The sequence below is a fragment of the Podarcis vaucheri genome (genome assembly GCF_965113315.1).
Source record: "Podarcis vaucheri genome assembly, chromosome: W".
NCBI classification, from domain to species: Eukaryota; Metazoa; Chordata; class Lepidosauria; order Squamata; family Lacertidae; genus Podarcis; species Podarcis vaucheri.
This window is the reverse complement of record NC_138757.1, coordinates 9,124,091-9,137,619: the sequence shown is the minus strand read 5'-3', so window position 1 is coordinate 9,137,619 and position 13,529 is coordinate 9,124,091. Positions and strand designations below refer to the sequence as shown.

At 46.0% G+C, this 13,529-nt stretch overlaps 1 protein-coding gene across 4 annotated transcripts in view; it reads right to left on the bottom strand.

Annotated features, from left to right (window-relative positions):
- LOC309523302 (fragile X messenger ribonucleoprotein 1-like) overlaps window positions 1-13,529 on the bottom strand; it is a 201,218-nt gene that overhangs the window by 138,455 nt on the left and 49,234 nt on the right. For all 4 annotated transcript variants that reach the window (XM_082207094.1, XM_082207093.1, XM_082207092.1 and 1 more), the window contains one exon: window positions 10,639-10,691. In XM_082207094.1, the coding sequence (XP_082063220.1) occupies window positions 10,639-10,691 (53 nt within the window). The remainder of the gene's footprint in view (window positions 1-10,638; window positions 10,692-13,529) is intronic.

The window sequence follows — 13,529 nt, the reverse complement described above, 5'->3', positions numbered from 1 at the left end:
CTCCGTTGCTTGGAAAACACCTTTTCTCTCGGTGTCCAGCCATCTGTTCAGCTTCTGGCTGCTCTCAGACGCTATTTTCTCCCTTGGAGCAGAGGAGGACAATTCACCAGCCTCTCATGCATATGTTCGATGAATCGCAACCAGCCGAATGCTGCCATATGTCAGTATCTCAGTTCACAGTCAGAGGTAACTGGCCTCCCCCGGGCAAACCGAGTGAGATACTTGTTGACCTTCCCGTCTGCGTCTCCCAGCAGGCAAGGTCGTAAATCGGCGATTCTCCTCGTCAGACGTGAGAAGAACACACCCTCTGGACTTCTCTCCCTCCCTGCATTCCCCCAGGGAGGGGAAAGAGACAGACAGGAGTCTTTTGACATGTCTTTTATTCCTGTCATTCAGCAGTACATAAAAATGTGACTGCACCTTCCAGACTCCAGCAGAAGAGTCACAACTCCGCCCCTGTACTTCCAGCACAGGTCAGATGACACTCTGAGCTAACATCCGGTGCTCAGTACAGAGAATAGACTCCCCCTTTTTCCCAACCGTACAGTTCCACACATCAACATCCTGTTTTGCTTTCCAGCCACCTGCAGCTGGCTTTTGCATTGCTGCTTTTATCCAACATTGATAAAGGTAAGTACACATAAATTGCATGTTGCTTCACCATTTTTCATACTTCAGGGCTTGAACTTCCATTTCTTGGAACTCCTGGAATGCTCAGCGGCAGGGAGGTCTTTCTTCAGAGTCCAACAGTAGTCAGCCATCATGACTGCGTCCCAGCGACCCTGATACCTGGTCTCCATCTCTTTCATGTCCTGATGGAATCTCTCCCCCTGCTCGTCACTCATTGAACCCAGGTTCTCAGGAAACCGGTCCATATGTGAAAATAGGTAGTGCATCTTGACGCTCATGTTGCAGCCCAGGTTTCTGAAAGCAGTCATCATGTTGTTGACAAGTTCTGCGTAGCTTCTGGCCTTATTGTTGCCAAGAAAGTTCTTCACTACCAGAACACATGCCTTCCACGCTTCCAGTTCCACTTTGTTCATTGAGTTTCCCAACTCTGGATCTCTGATGAGCTGACGGATCTGAGGACCGTCAAAGATGCCAGCTTTCAACTTCTCCATGGTCAATCCTGGAAAAGCCTGGCACAAGTAAGTGAAGCAGTCACCATCCTTATCCAGAGCCTTGGTGAACTGCTTGATTAAGCCGAGCTTGATGTGCAGCGGTGGGAAGAGTATTCTGTCTCTGTCCACCAGAGGGTCGTTGATGGCGTTCTTTTTTTGCAAGGCACCAATTCCTCCCGCACAGGCCAATCCTTCTTTGTGTAATGCTGAGCACGGTCCCTACTATCCCACATGCACAGAAAACATGGGTACTTGGTGAAGCCAGACTATTGTCCCAACAAAAAGTTCACCATCTTCAGGTCAACACAAATAAACCACTTATGCTGATCATAACCAATTTTCTCCAGCACATACTTCACCGCTTCATAGTTCTCCTTCAGTGTAGTCGAGTGAGCCAGGGGTATAGAGGCAAACTGGTTGCCGTTGTATAGCAGAACACATTTCAGTGATAGCTTGCTGCTGTCAATGAACAGTCTCCAATCTTTGGGTTTGTACTGTGGCACTCCAAGCTTGAGCAGAAGCTGTGCAATATCTGCACAGTACACCAAGTCCTTCTCTTCCGAGAAAAAACGGAGGTACTCTTGATGCCTGTTGCGGAAGAAGCTGATGCGAGCACTGTCAGAGAGGAGGTTTTTTTCCTTCAATCTGGATGCCAACAGTTCGGCAGCGTCCTTTGACAAGCTGAGGTCGCGAGCTAGATCATTCAACTCCTTTTGGGAAAATGGATGTGGAGCATCATCTTCAAGAACCACTTCTTCTTCTTCATGTCCTTCAACACTGGAGGCATCTTCGTCACTAATGTCAGGAAGTTCTCCGAAGATAGGCACTGGAATTTCATCACAATGAGCTACAGGACGACGTGCTGATTGAAGATCAGGATACTTGAGGCTGCTCCGGTTCTTTCTGTTGATCCCAGCCGCACCAATTTATGGAAGATTTCGAGGTTTTATGACTTCAAACTGATTCCTTTTCGACATAATCACCCAGAACTATCAGACATGAATACTTCTTGTCATTAAAATAATCATTTCCAATCAAAACAATTCTTCGACATGGCATTTTACCCCCACCAACTTCTTCTAAAATGCTCCACACAAGCGTACATGTGAACAAAAACATAAAAAAGACATGTGGCCATAGCTCAAAAACTTGACCTGATTGAGCAAAACCAATGTGATTTTTGGATTCAGTGCATCAGATTCATCCTAAATCAACTGAAAAAACGCAGACAACAAATTTGTTGTTGACCAGTGTTATACATCCTTCCTTTACACACGGCTCCTCCTTGCACCTCCCTCCGTCTCCAGCAGCACCCCCTTATCCGATTTTGTCTCCCCGTGGCCGCTGCTCAGGGTTGCATTGCTGTGGAGACTGGCAGCGGCTGCAGCTACTGCTGCGGCAGCGGCTGCTACTGCAGCATCTGAGGTTGCAGAGAAAGGTCCTGTGATTGACCAGAAATAACCCCAGGCTCGCGGTCGACGTGTTATACATGCCATGAGATAGTTTATGTTTTACTAGTCTGATAAGAGCTGTGATGTTTGTGGTATGGCTTGCTTGTTGGTTCCCCCCCCCAAAAAAAAAACCACAACAACAACCAAACAACAACAACAGCAACCCTGAAACAGAGGAATAACTTCTAGACATGTTTTCTCTAGTTGCATTATGCCTAATGTAAACACAATGTTTTAATGGTTCATGTATGAATGTGGGCCTCTAAAGTTAACACCAATGACTAATTTGAGTTGTGTAACTCCAATTTAAAATGCCTCAAGCTTTTTACCTAACAACCCCCTCCCCCAAGAAGAACCGCCACATGATTGATAGCAAGTGAGATGGGAAAATAAACTGTATGGAAACAAAATTATTAACCAAAGGCTTTGTTTTGCGGAAGATCTGGAAAGGAAACGAAAGGCTTTTGGTGTGACGCAGTTCTAATTGGGAACCGCCATTATGAGACAGACTTTGTTGTGAGATTTACAGTCAAAGGGGGAGGCGAGCCACTGTTCTGTTATCATGTTTGAACTGTACATCTGATTTGGCAAAAACTCCCCTGGAAAGGCTGATTTATGGAGCAACTGGTCTGGGAAAGTTAATGAGCAGACGCTTAGACTGTATTTTATGGGAACTGTCGAAATGACGCCTACCGTTTGAACAGGACTTTTGGATCAGCGTGAAAACCCACACAGGACAATAATAATGTTTGCTTCAACTCGCTTGTGGAGATAATTCAGAGGTTATTTATTAAGAAGAAAAACGATAACAACAAGAAGATTGGAAGATGGGATTTGTAAAGGATAACAACAAAGAGATGGAAGATGGGACTTGTGAACATCAAAGCAGCAGAAATATGAGATGATTGGACCCTTTCTGAACTTGAAGCATGGGTACCCCCAACAAAAATTTAAAATTCGGCTAAATATTTGGAGTTTATTATGTATTGGTATAATTTGGAATTAATGTGATATGATTGGTTTGTTAATTGGAAATTTAATTTTAAAAAATTATAATTTTTTTTTTAAAAAAATGCCTCAAGCTTTATGAATTCACCACCTACAATCCCCACCTTCAAGGTATACGAGTAATAGTCATAGCCCAATAGCTTCTTGAATGAACTCCAATGGGGAGGGGCACAACTTTGGGTCATTCCAAATCATCCTAACTTTTTTTACCTCATGTCATCCAGTTTTCTTAATATTTTGTACATGTGTGTTCATATGTGTGTACATGTTTTTAGTTTTTTATTTATTGTGGCCAAAGCCAGTGACACTAAACACCACAAGATCAGACAACAAGAAATCAGCAACAACCTCAGAAAAGAAAAAAGGTTACACAAGGGAACTTCGCAGTGTGCCATTCAACAGAAGAGATTTACGCTTCCTAATTACTAAAGTGCAAAATTTAGCCACCTCATATGATATTGAGCTTGAGGAATCTTCCAGGAGGTATTTTCGAAGAATTTCAGGGGAGGATTCCAATTAATATTGAAGGGGTATAAATTTTGATAGAAGCGGTAAAATAAGTTGAACTCGTTCTTCACTATAAAATTCGCAAAATAGAAGAATGTCTGTGACAGATTCTACCTTATTAGACATACAAGGGCAGAGACACACATGCATTGGAACCTGCGTGAACTTGCCGTACAGCACTGCTGAGGGCATTGTCTCAAAGCGGGCTCTAGAGAAAGCCCATCTATAGGCTTCGTTAGTGATGTTAGTTAAGTAAGGGGCAGCTGCAAAATTAGGCCAAGCTTTTAAACATCTATACGTCTCCAGGAGTGGGGCGCCTTCTTGTTGTAATTCGATATCATAAAGTCTCCAAGTGATAATAGCTTTTGCCTTGTTCAAAGTTCCAATAAAAAGATTTTCAGGGTTTAGGCCAATTTGTTTGATCTTGTTAGTTATTTGCATAAGCCAAGGAGGATAGGGAACTGCGGCCAGGAAGCAAGGTAATAGACCCTTAGGATTGTAATGGATTTTCAGCCAGAGGGATATTGCTTGTTCCCAGACTTTTAATTCCACTCTGGGCAGTCCTGCCTCTTGCCTTAAGACTGCATTAGGTGTACACTTAGGGGTAGCAAATAATGATCTTAAGAATTTAGATTGTACTGTTTCAAGGGTCTTAAGGTTGGCAGAGGGGCTAATTTGAGAGCCATATAGAAGTTGGGCTAAAGATTTTGCCTGAAAGACTGTTAGGGCCATCGGGAAGAAGCCAGCTCCTTTCCTTCTGAATAATCTAAGGATAGCATTTGCACTTCTTTCTGCTGATATAGCTGATGTGGTCAAGTGTGTTGAGAATTTGGTATTATAAGAGAAAGTAATGCCTAAGTATTGGAAGGTCTTAGTCTGTTCAATGGCGTTTCCAATTATCTTTCCTGAAGGAGCGGTTAAAATGTACAATTTTGGTTTTGGCAAAGTTAATTGTTAACAGTTCAGTGTTACATTGGTCACTAAACTTTCCTAAGGCACGTTTCAGACCCACTTTGGTTTGAGAGAGAAGAACAGCGTCATCCGCATACATTAAAACTGGTACTTTTCTGCCGTTAGAGAACACAGGGGGGTGGGTTTCAATTTCACGGCAGCATGTGACCAGGGAGTTAACATAGATGTTAAATAGGAATGGGGCTAATAGGCATCCTTGTCTAACTCCTCTTTGGACTGGGATTTCTCTGGAGAGTCTGCCGTCCTGTGCAAGTCTTATCTGGAGGGTATTGTTCTCATGAAGCTTAATCATCAGAAGTAATAACCTTCTGTTAATACCCATATTGGCCAATTTGGCCCAGAGCCTACTCCTGGATACAGAATCAAATGCTGCCTTTAGGTCCACAAAGGCCGCATATAATGACTTTTTCCAATGTTTCGCATACTTATAGACAAAGTAATCTAACACTAAGCAGTGATCAATGGTGGAACGTCCGGATGTAAACCCTGCTTGTTCAATTTCTAGCAAGTTATTATGATCTAACCATTCACATAATTTTAGGCATAGATGTTTTGTATAAAGTTTACAGATCACATTCAGGAGACTAATTGGTCTATAATTAGATGGATCAGAGGGGTTGCCCTTTTTAAATATGGGAACAATTATAGCTAGTCCCCAATCTTTAGGGATTTCAGTTGTCTTATCTATATATGAGAATAGATTTGCAAGGACTGGGGCCCACCAGTTTATTTGCGCTTTCAGAAGTTCAGCGACAATGAAATCACTTCCTGGGGCTTTGCCAGATTTCATTTGTAGAATTAGCGAAGTGATTTCAGTTTCAGATGTTGGGGGCCATGGTGTATCATTATCTAAGGGGATGTTAAGCGGCGCAGAAGGACGATGTTCCCTAAACAGCACTTTATAGTGCTCTTCCCATGAATTTGCAGGGATTATTGTGCCCTCATTAGGAGCTTTGGTTTGACTGGAGATAATTTTCCAGAAGTTGGAATTGTCTTTTTCTATTGACGCTTTTATGAGGGCCTGCCAGATGAGAGAGTCTGCAGTTCTTTTTTTGGTTTTTAATAACTCTTTGTAGTTCTTTTTTTAAAGTTGTAACTCTAATTTAGTGATAGGGTTAGGATTTTGCTGGAAGACCTTAAAGCATTCCCTGAGTATAAGTTTTGCCTGAGTGCATTCGTGGTCAAACCATTTTTTGTTGGTAGGGGAGTCATTTTGGTTAGATCTTCTGGGTCTTGACAATAACGGTTGGAGTTTTCAGATTAATGTGTTATAATGGTCAATTGGGGAAGTCAGATCAGCCCAGAGGAGTTGACCTTCCATTGATTGTGTCCAAATACCAAAATTGTTATTAACATAAGGGGACCATTTAATTCTGGATCTGCCTATTTGTTGTAAAGCACTAGGATCAGGAGTCTGCGGGGCAAGCCCACATCTAGAGGGTTCCCAAAATTCAGTCCTTTTAAGGAGTCTCGCTGCAGCATTCTGCACCCGCTGGAGTTTCTGGGTCAGTCTCAAGGGCAGCCCCACGTAGAGCGAGTTACAATAATCCAGTCTGGAGGTGACCGTCGCATGGATCACAGTGGCTAGGTCAGGGCGAGAGAGATAAGGGGCCAACTGCTTAGCTTGGCGGAGATGGAAAAATGCCGCCTTTGTTATAGCTGCAATCTGCGCCTCCATAGAAAGGGAGGTGTCGAAGATTACACCCAAACTCTTAACGGACGGTGCTGGCACTAATTGCGCCCCCGCAAGAGATGGGATTTGCCCCCCCCCCATCCCATATCGTCCCGTCCCAGCCACAGGACCTCTGTCTTCGAAGGATTTAGCTTCAACCGGCTCCCACGTAACCATCCAGCCACAGCTTCCAAACATCTGGTCAGTGTGTCTGGGGCCGAGTCAGGATGCCCATCCATCAACAGATAGAGTTGGGTGTCATCGGCATACTGATGGCAACCCAACCCAAAACTCCGGACAAGCTGGGCGAGGGGGCGCATAAAGATGTTGAAAAGCATCGGGGAGAGTATCGCACCCTGAGGTACTCCACACACCAAGGAGTGGCGCGATGACAATTCCCCCCCAAGCGCCACCCTCTGTCCCCAACCAGAGAGAAACGAGCGCAGCCATTGAAGGACTGTGCTCCAGATCCCCACGTCGACAAGGCGGTGGTCCAGGAGTTCGTGATCGACCATGTCGAAAGCTGCTGACAGATCTAGAAGAATCAGCAGCCCCGACCCGCCTCGATCCAGCTGTCTACGAAGTTCATCTGTTAGGGCAACCAGAGCCGTCTCGGTCCCATGACCAGCGCGGAAGCCGGACTGGAATGGATCCAGAGCCGATGTTTCATCTAGAAACTCACCAAGCTGTTCAGCAACCGCTCTCTCAATCACCTTACCCAGGAACGGAAGATTCGAAACCGGGGGGTAATTGGATAGATCTAAGGGATCTAATGATGCTTTCTTTAAGAGCGGGCGCACCACTGTGTGATGGCCTGGGATTCCGAGTCTGAGAGTGAACCAGAGGAATCCCAGCCGGCACAGGAGTCCCCGCCTCCAGGGCCGGCTGAACTGGGGCAAGGCCTAGATGCTGAGGAGCCTGCACCTGTGCCAGATCCTCAGGGGCAGGCATCAGGTGAGACCATTCTGGCCCCAGAGGTGCTGGAAGACTCAGTGGCTACAGGTGAGCCTCCCCCGGGGCCCAGTAACCCTTCGGCCTCTCCTGAACTGCAGAGGCTTAGGGCAGAGAGGCGAAGGGAACTGGTATCTCCCAGGAGGAGTGCTCGCCTTAAGGCCAGGAGAGGCGGGGCTCCTGGGGGCCGGGACCGCCCCCGGCCTTAGAAGAAGATAAAGGTCAGGCAGCCCGGTCCCAGGTTGCGGGAGCAACGTCGTTGTGGAGTACCTGCTTTACCCAAACCTAGATCTGCACTCCCGGTGTGCCTGTTCCTCGCCCTGCTTCCTGCTCCTGACTCTCCGGTGTTCCTGTTCCTCGCTCGGCTGCCCGCTGCTGACCCACCAGTGTTCCTGTTCCCCGCCTGGCTCCCTGCTTCTGCTCTACCAGTGTTCCTGTTACCCGCCTGGCTTCCTGCTGCTGCCCTACCAGCGTTCCTGCTCCCCCGCCCGGCTCCCTGTTTCGGACCTCGCGTCTCATCTAGTGATCGTCTACCCTGCTAGTGACTCTGGACTGAACTTCGGATACGGTATTAGTACCTTTCCCCCTCGGGACCAGCACACACTGCCTCCTTCAGTTTCCCTGGGAAAGTCCCCGTGCCAAGGGAGAAATTGATGATATCCCCCAGGAGGGCCTGCACCTCGTCTGGACATGCTCTAATCAGCCAAGACGGGCACGGGTCGAGAGGACAGGTGGTGGGCTTTCCAGCTCGGAGGAGTCTGTCCACATCGGCTGGGGATATCCGGTCGAAGTGGTCCAATACTGGACCCGAGGACAGTCGAGGGGCCTCCAGTTCCTTTATTGTATCCAAATTGGCAGGGAGGTCATGGCCATCTCATAGGTTTTCATAAAAGCCCTATAAGATGTTCTTGAGGCTCCGTCACGGGCACCCCGCCATACTCACTCTAGCCGTCTGAGGTCCCGCTTCATTTTCCGGAGCTCCTCGGTAAACCAGGGAGCCCGGTTTCTGCGGGGTCGCAGAGGGCGCTTAGGTGCGATCTCATCGATGGCTGCCAGGAGCTGGATATTCCAGCCCTCAACAAGCTCAGTCAATGAGTCGCCAGGGGGAGCAAGGTCCCGCAAGGCTTGGCGGAATCTATCAGGGTCCATCAGTCTCTGCAGGCGAGCCCAAATAGGCTCGCCACGTAAGCAGGGTGGGGGTGGAAAGTCAATCCCGGCTTTCAGAGCGTAGTGATCAGACCATGGCACCTTCATCGAAGGAGACATGATCACATCTATACCTACGCCAAAGATCAAATCCAGCGCATGGCCTGCTTGATGTGTGGGGCCCGAAACAAACTGGGAGAGCCCTAGTGTCGCCATGGAAGACACCAGGTCCAGAGCCTGTGAGGAGGGAGTGGCATCAGCATGGATGTTGAAGTCCCCCAAAACCAATAGGTTAGGGAACTCCAAGGCCCAGCCGGCCACCGCCTCCAGTAGGCTTGACAGGGTGGCTGCTGGTGCGCTAGGTGGCCAGTACACCAGCCAGACAGCCAAGCTCTCCTCGGAGCCCCACACTAAGCCAACACATTCAATGCCGGGGATCGATGGTGATGGTAGAGCCCTGAAAGGACAATCTTCCCAGATTAATAATGCCACCCCTCCCCCCCGGCCCACAGTCCGCGACTGGTGGAGGACGGAGAAACCCGGGGGCGCCATCTCTCGTAAGGTAACTGTTTCCCCTTTGCGCACCCAGGTCTCCGTCACACAAGCCACGTAGACCCCCTGCGAGGTAAAGAAATCTCGCAGGGTGGCGGTTTTGTTGCCTATAGACCTGGCATTGCACATCACCAGTGACGGAGGTGAGTAATCCTTGCTCACCCTACCCTCGTCCCTCGGGATGAGGCGCAGATTGGAAGGGGTACGAGTATATCCATATCTCAATCCCCTTCGCCTATAACATCGGCCCCACCGCCGTACCTCCCTCACCCCTCCACGGTAGCAATCCCAAGCCTCATAGTAGCCTCCATTGATGGCAATTAATGTTATTCTTTCACAGCCTAAAACAATAAAACCTTAAAACAATAAAAACAAAAAACAACCCAAAAAACAATAAAACAATACAAATAAAAACTGCAAACATTACAAATTCATCAAAATCTAACAAATTCCCAAGCCCACCCAAACATCCATCCCACCCCCATATATTAAAAATCTAAAGGAAAAGGAAAATTTTAAAACATGTTAAAAAGAACTCTGCACCCCTCCAGGTCCTCCTGGGCAGCAGCAGCATCAGTGGCAACAACCATCCTTGTGAGGCCCCACCCTGGGCCAGATAGTAAGTGGCAGGAGCAGTCCTTGTGAGGCTTCAGGGCCCGCCCTGGGCCAGATGGTAAGTGGCAAGAGCAGGCACTCACACAGGGGAGTCCTCCTGGGCAGCAGAGCAGTCCTTGTGAGGCCTGTCAGGCCCCACCCCAGGCCAGATGGTAAGTGGCAAGAGCAGGGCCCTCAGACACTCACACAGGGGAGTCCTCCTGGGCAGCAGAGCAGTCCTTGTGAGGCTTCAGGCCCCGCCCCGGGCCCTCAGACACTCACAGAAAACTGGGTGACATGAGCTAAAAAAATTGGTTCACTTGATATGGAATGACCCTTTATACGAACACCTGAAGTGCTATTTTAAGCTAACACAAATTATTATTTAAAAATCAAAACATGTTTCAATGAAACATTCTTGACACAAAGTGCTAAACATAAAAATAAATAGGTTTCAGAACATTATTCATTATTAATCATAGCAATGGCATGCAATCACCTCCATAAGCATCTGCAAGCTACACGAGAAACATCCAAATCAAGCTCTAAGTATTAGCTTATTTAAGTTTATACACTACCCCAATACTACTGCATTAGCAGATTATATACAATTCACAATTACATCATTTACAACTATACTAGTCAGTAGCAGGACCATACGTACTTATTTTCAAATGAAACAGTTATTGAATCTTCATGTACATCCTTCACAAAAGCCTGCAAAAGAGAATTTACAACAAATATTAATATTAACGTGTTAATTACAAATATTAATGCTACAATATGGAAGCTCAGAACACTTGTTCTAAATGTAACTAACTGGCAAAATATAGTAGGTTATTGAATATGCTAAGAATTTATGCACACCATAAGCATGTTACATGCATGGAAGGTAACAGTGAAAATGCAGAAGGCTACTAAAAGATAGACATGAAATCCATATTATGACTAATACGTTACAGCAAAAATGCTGATTTAAAGTTACCATTATTGTGGAATTACCATCCAGTCACCCCAGAACATCTTTACTACACTTCATTTTCTGGGCATTTGAATATCACCATACAGCATTTCTAGTTAGAACATAGTGAATAGGTGTCAGGCCTGAGCAATTCCCCCGCTCCTCTCCAGATGGTTTCAAGGAGCCAGGAGGAAACAAGATAGCTTTAATTATGATTTATTCAGTCTCTATGATAACAGACAATTCATGTTTTGCCACCATGACGTTGCTCACTCTGACTCCTCCTTCCCTCTTTCCCAGCAACACCTGCTCCTACGGAGTCTTCCCTTTGACAAATTCCTCTGCACACGCTGCTCTTGTATCCTTAAAGACCTTCACATTTGAGGGGAAGGCAGATCATCTATGCTGTCTAGCAAAGTGTCCACAGTCTGCCCCATTTCTGTTCCTGCTTCTATTAAATCCTCATAACTAAGCTGTTCGCCAGCCTCTGCCTGATTATCTTGCTCATAGCTTGGCTGTAAATCAACAATCTCTCCCTCTTCCCTGTCAACAGCAGAAGGAGGAGGCAATCTCACCCACTCCTCAGCCTCTGCATTCCAGTCCCTGACAATAGGTAATTTGTGCAATAGCATTACTAGATTACACCCATAGAGGGCAAATGTAACTACTGAACTGTAATTTAGAAACTTTTCACAAGTCCTCCCACACAGAAAAAGCAACCCTCTGTAATGGCCCTAAAACAGAAAACCTTTAAGAACTACTGAATGTTTCCATTGTAAAAACACTTGATGGGCACACAATTACATGCCTAATATTAATTAAGTAATTGTGGAATAAATGAATAAAAATAAATTTTATTCTTAAGGAAGGAATAGTAAAAATGACCATGCCTGCCTTAAGACACCAAGGTTCTGTGAACAAAGAGGTTCGGTTCACAAACAGCCCAAAGGAGGGGCCCCTTCAATGTCATAGACCAAATGGAGCAAACAGCACGCAGACCTAGTGGTGGGAGGAAAAAATCCTTAAATAAGAGAAACGGGGGAATGATTAATGGACTTCAATGTCTGTACACTAATGCGCAAAGCATGGGAAATAAACAAGATGAGCTTGAGCTCTTGGTACAGCAAACTAAATATGACATAATAGGCATCACTGAAACCTGGTGGGATAAGTCCCACGATTGGAATGTAATAATGGGGGGATACAATCTATTTCAGAGAAACAGACCAGACAAGAAAGGAGGAGGAGTGGCATTATATGTCAGGGATGTGCATACCTGTGAAGAGATCCAAGATTCAGAACCTCAAAGCCAAAGTGAGAGCATTTGGGTCAAAATTAAGGGAGAGAAGAATAACAGGGACCTCATTGTGGGAGTTTACTATAGATCCCCAAGCCAAACGGAAGACATAGATGATGCCTTCCTGGAATAGATGGCCAAGCATGCAAAAGGAAGGGAGATAGTAGTAATGGGGGACTTCAATTACCCGGATATTTGTTGGATGTCAAACTCAGCCAAGAGCATAAGGTCAAACAGATTCTTCACTGGCCTTGCAGACAACTTCATTGTCCAGAAAGTGGGAGAAGCAACAAGAGGAACAGCCATTTTAGATCTGGTCCTAACCAATGTTGATGATCTGGTTAGTGGGGTAGACGTGGAAGGATCATTAGGCGCGAGTGATCATGCTCTTCTGAAGTTTACTATACAGCGGAAAGGAGCAGCCAAGCATACTAGGACTCAATTTCTTGACTTTAAGAAAGCCGACTTCATAAAACTTAGGGAAGTGTTGGGTGGGATCCCATGGACAGTAATACTAAAAGGAAAGGGAGTTCATGATGGCTGGGAGTTTGTTAAGAGGGAGATACTAAAAGCACAACGTCAGGCAATACCAATGAGACGGAAACATGGAAGGTGCCTAAAGAAGCCAGGGTGGCTATCTAAAGAACTTTTAACTGAGTTAAGATTAAAAAAGGATGTGTACAAAAAATGGAAAAGGGGGGGAACCACCAAAGAGGAATTCAAACAAATAGCCAGCACGTGTAGACACAAAGTCAGAAAAGCTAAAGCACAGAATGAACTCAGGCTTGCTAGAGAGGTTAAAAGCAACAAAAAAGGCTTCTATGGGTATGTTCGTAGCAAAAGGAAGAACAAAGAAACAGTGGGGTCACTCAGAGGAGAAGATGGTGAAATGCAAACAGGGGACACAGAAAGGGCTGAACTCCTCAATGCCTTCTTTGCCTCAGTCTTCTCCGATAAGGAAAACAATGCCCGACCTAAAGAATTTGGAGCAAAGGAAACACAGCCCAGAATAACTAAGGAGATAGTACAAGAATATTTGGCCAGTTTAGATGTATTCAAGTCTCCAGGGCCAGGTGAACTGCATCCAAGAGTATTAAAAGAACTGGCAGATGTGATCTCAGAACCACTGGCAGTCATCTTTGAGAATTCCTGGAGAACAGGCGAAGTCCCGGCAGACTGGAGGAGGGCAAATGTTGTCCCTATTTTCAACCGAACCCAAAGGGTGCTCATCAATGGTTCCTCTTCATCCTGGAGAAGAGTGACTAGTGGGGTGCCACAGGGTTGATGGACTCAAGGG